The 5,000-nt window shown below is 37.7% G+C and overlaps 1 protein-coding gene across 1 annotated transcript in view; it reads left to right on the top strand.

The window, feature by feature from the left end:
• Positions 1-2,852, top strand: part of LOC130072702 (rootletin-like) — a 69,004-nt gene extending 66,152 nt beyond the window's left edge. Inside the window, exon 36 of the mRNA XM_056237919.1 lies at positions 2,622-2,852. Coding sequence (XP_056093894.1) covers positions 2,622-2,843 — 222 coding nt within the window. The 3' untranslated portion in view covers positions 2,844-2,852. The remainder of the gene's footprint in view (positions 1-2,621) is intronic.
• The last annotated feature ends 2,148 nt before the right edge of the window (positions 2,853-5,000 follow it).

The following is a 5,000-nucleotide window of genomic DNA, read 5'->3' as shown; positions in this document are numbered from 1 at the left end:
AATACCATGGTTACAGCGGACGATAACTATAACGATAACTATATTAGCGTCCACACCAGCAGACGATAACTACAACGATAACTATATTAGTGTTCACACCAGCGGACGATAACTATAACGATAACTATATTAGTGTTCACACCAGCGGACGATAACTATAACGATAACTATATTAGTGTTCACACCAGCGGACGATAACTATAACGATAACTATATTAGTGTTCACACCAGCGGACGATAACTATAACGATAACTATATTAGTGTTCACACCAGCGGACGATAACTATAGCGATAACTATATTAGTGTTCACACCAGCGGACGATAACTATAACGATAACTATATTAGTGTTCACACCAGCGGACGATAACTATAACGATAACTATATTAGTGTTCACACCAGCGGACGATAACTATAGCGATAACTATATTAGTGTTCACACCAGCTGACGATAACTATAACGATAACTATATTAGTGTTCACACCAGCGGACGATAACTATAACGATAACGATATTAATGTTCACACCAGCTGACGATAACTATAACGATAACTATATTAGTGTTCACACCAGCGGACGATAACTATAACGATAACTATATTAGTGTTCACACCAGCGGACGATAACTATATTAGTGTTCACACCAGCGGACGATAACTATATTAGTGTTCACACCAGCTGACGATAACTATAACGATAACTATATTAGTGTTCACACCAGCGGACGATAACTATAACGATAACTATATTAGTGTTCACACCAGCGGACGATAACTATAACGATAACTATATTAATGTTCACACCAGCTGACGATAACTATAACGATAACTATATTAGTGTTCACACCAGCGGACGATAACTATAACGATAACTATATTAGTGTTCACACCAGCGGACGATAACTATAGCGATAACTATATTAGTGTTCACACCAGCGGACGATAACTATATTAGTGTTCACACCAGCTGACGATAACTATAACGATAACTATATTAGTGTTCACACCAGCGGACGATAACTATAACGATAATTATATTAGTGTTCACACCAGCGGACGATAACTATAACGATAACTATATTAGTTTTCACACCAGCGGACGATAACTATAACGATAACTATATTAGTGTTCACACCAGCGGACGATAACTATATTAGTGTTCACACCAGCGGACGATAACTATAACGATAACTATATTAGTGTTCACACCAGCGGACGATAACTATAACGATAACTATATTAGTGTTCACACCAGCGGACAATAACTATAACGATAACTATATTAGTGTTCACACCAGCGGACGATAACTATAACGATAACTATATTAGTGTTCACACCAGCGGACGATAACTATAACGATAACTATATTAGTGTTCACACCAGCGGACGATAACTATAGCGATAACTATATTAGTGTTCACACCAGCTGACGATAACTATAACGATAACTATATTAGTGTTCACACCAGCGGACGATAACTATAACGATAACTATATTAATGTTCACACCAGCTGACGATAACTATAACGATAACTATATTAGTGTTCACACCAGCGGACGATAACTATAACGATAACTATATTAGTGTTCACACCAGCGGACGATAACTATATTAGTGTTCACACCAGCGGACGATAACTATAGCGATAACTATATTAGTGTTCACACCAGCGGACGATAACTATAACGATAACTATATTAGTGTTCACACCAGCGGACGATAACTATATTAGTGTTCACACCAGCGGACGATAACTATAACGATAACTATATAAGTGTTCACACCAGCGGACGATAACTATATTAGTGTTCACACCAGCGGACGATAACTATATTAGTGTTCACACCAGCGGACGATAACTATAACGATAACTATATTAGTGTTCACACCAGCGGACGATAACTATATTAGTGTTCACACCAGCGGACGATAACTATATTAGTGTTCACACCAGCGGACGATAACTATAGCGATAACTATATATTAGTGTCCACACTTGATTCTGATTGGCTGTCAATATTTTTATCGTTCATCGGCTGGAAAAAATAGTTCTGAAAGTGATTCCAACATCATCGTTTCTCTGTGCTGTTATCATATAGTTGTGGTGTGAACTCTTTACAGTTAGAAGAACTTTATCGTTATCTTTATAGTTATCGTACTTACGGGCCTTAAATCCATGGTGAATGTTGAAAAGCCCTTTAACTGGATCGTTGTTTCTCCTGTTTCCTCTGGCTTTAAACTGAGTCAGATTTGTGTTTTGTATCGGAGAACTCCACCAAACTAGTAACACTATGTGAACGAGACGATCAGGATGGCTAAATGCGATGATTCCGATGCAGTCTGAAGCCTATTAATGGTGTGAAGTGTGTGTGTGTGTGTGTTGTTTTCATGGCTGTGCTTGTAAGGAAGAGTTGTGTAGCGTGAAACTGAAGATTGCGCTGTGTCTGGTGAGTAAGAACAGGTTATGTTTGTGTGTTTTGCGCTTCGTAGAAACGCACTCGTCGCGGTGTTGGGGGTTGCTATGGTTTCCGCTGTTGGTATGGTTACAGTGGGTGTTCAGTTGTGGACCGAGTGAGGTGTGTGTGTGGTGTTTGATGCGTGTGTGTGTGTTTCAGGCTCAGCTGGCCGAGCTGGAGCAGAGTCACAGCACTAACGAGCAGTCGGCCCGCGTGCGCGAGGACGAGAGACACCGCGTCAGCCAGAGAGAGGCGGAGCGGACGCTAGCCGCGCGAGAGAGAGCGTACCGCCAGCGCGTCAGGGGTCTGGAGGAGCAGGTGTCCACGCTGAAGGAGCAGCTACAGCACGAGATCCGCCGCAGAACGCCCTCGCTAACGTGAGATATATCACCTGCTTTAAAGAGTGCGTTACAGTTATCCCTTAATTTACTTTATAAACTAAAATAACTGGCTTACGTCCGTTCAAAACGTCTTACACAACGCAGAAGGCCTTTATTAACCCCTGGAGCCGTATGGATTACTGTTATGATGGATATAAGCATGCACTTTTTTGGGCTTCAAAATCTCAGGCACCATTATAAAGTTTGGAAGAGCCAGGATATTTTTTAATTAGTGCTGGGCAACGATTAATCGCATCCAAAATAAAAGGTTGTGTTTACATAGTATATGTGTGTGTACTGTGTATAATTATTTTGTATATATATGAATACACACACATGCATGTATATATTTAAGTTTTTTTAAATATATATATATATATCAAATATTTATATATAATATAAATTATGTATAAATATACAGTATATGCATGTGTGTTATTATATACACAAAATAATTATACACAGTACACACATATATTATGTAAACAACTTTTATTTTGGATGCGATTAATCACTGTTTTTAATATAACTCTGATCGTCTGAAAGAGGAGTGTCATATACACTAGGATGGCTTGAGGGAGAGTAAATCATGGGCTAATTTTCATTTTAAAGTGAACTGTCCCTTTAAGGCCTGTTTACACCAAGGACGATAACTATAAAAGAAAGAATAGCAGAGAGAAACACACCTATAATGATAACGGCACAGAGGAACGAATTTTTCAGCTGATGAACGATAAAAACATTGACAGCCAATCAGAATCCATAATGCTTTAAAGAGCTCGAGCATTTAAAGCGACCGACGACAAAACTGCAGCGCTTATAATAAACAAAGCATATTAATTATGTTTATAGTTATCGTTCTTGGTGTGAATGAGTTTTTAGAGATATTGTGAGTTTTTGTTTTATTACAGAATACTGAAAGGGTGAATGTCATGAAACCTGTCTGCAAATGTCAGAGTAATATTTACCCCAAAACCAAAATTATAACAATGGTATTTTGCTTAAAGAAAATGAAGCCCATTTTAGGACCAAGATTTGTTACATTGCGACACTATTATTATGACAATTCATCACATTTTATTCTCATAATTCTTTACTGTAATGCAAAATACTTTTTTTAATGAGGTGAATATATTACTGGCTAACGAATGAACGAAGCGCTCACATTCCCTGAACACTGACACATGTACTCAACACAAATACTTGAATATTTTACTGTAATATTTATGGTTTATGTGAAGGAGACTCGGTGGAGTTATGTCTGAGAACCGATTTTTTTAAATGCCATAACACAAACATGTTTATCATTTGTTATTCAGTTATTGCTATGTTTACCTCAACTGATTGTTGACAGGTTTACTGATCAGTGAAGTGTAATCTACTCACCCTGCAGTTAATCCCCCTCTAAATCTGAAATATAAATTTCACTTACGAGATTGATGTTGATCTGAAGAGTTGTCGTGTCCAGATTCACACTGAGATTAATTTGTCATCGCAAGAACTCCGAAAGCGTTTTTCACAACGCGATTCTCTGAAAATGTATGGTAAATTTCAGCGCGAGTTCGGTCGCGCGCTTGACAGCGGCCGGCTGCGCGCACAGAAATAATAACGGACTCTGACAGGAATGGCGCGAATTACTGAGGTGAGACACTTTTACGTCATATTTTTTTCAATAATTGTTATAATACATTTTAAAGCCAATCGCATTAAGGTGCTTGGTAATTCAGGAGAAAATAAGATAGTTCGCAATCACGACCCCGTCCTTCAGATCGACATATATCGCGTAAATAATGGATTGAAGTTATTAAGAAAAATGCCATTTTAACTGCTAGTTTAATACTCTTCTCGGTCTTTTGTTTTATGTGTGAAATAAATGTATTTTTGTTTTGCTAGAATGGATTTTATACACATTAAAATGATTTTGTTTAAATGTGTAAGCTTTCAGTCTATTCTTTAAAAACGTTTCCTGTATCCATGCTATTTACATGTAAAGTACAAAAATGTTTATTAATAAATTGCAAAACTTGGTTTGGAACAGCTACAGTAAACGGTGAGTATATTAAAGCTGAACCCTGACTGAGTTCTTCAGATTGATGACAGATCCCAGCTAACTAAAATGTTCTAAAAACGTTAGCATAACGTTCCCATTGAGCTATAG

The sequence above is a fragment of the Rhinichthys klamathensis genome, unplaced genomic scaffold (genome assembly GCF_029890125.1).
Source record: "Rhinichthys klamathensis goyatoka isolate OS25496 unplaced genomic scaffold, OSU_Roscu_1.1 h1tg000504l_1, whole genome shotgun sequence".
In the NCBI taxonomy this organism is placed as follows: Eukaryota; Metazoa; Chordata; class Actinopteri; order Cypriniformes; family Leuciscidae; genus Rhinichthys; species Rhinichthys klamathensis.
This window is presented reverse-complemented; position numbering and strand designations above follow the sequence as displayed.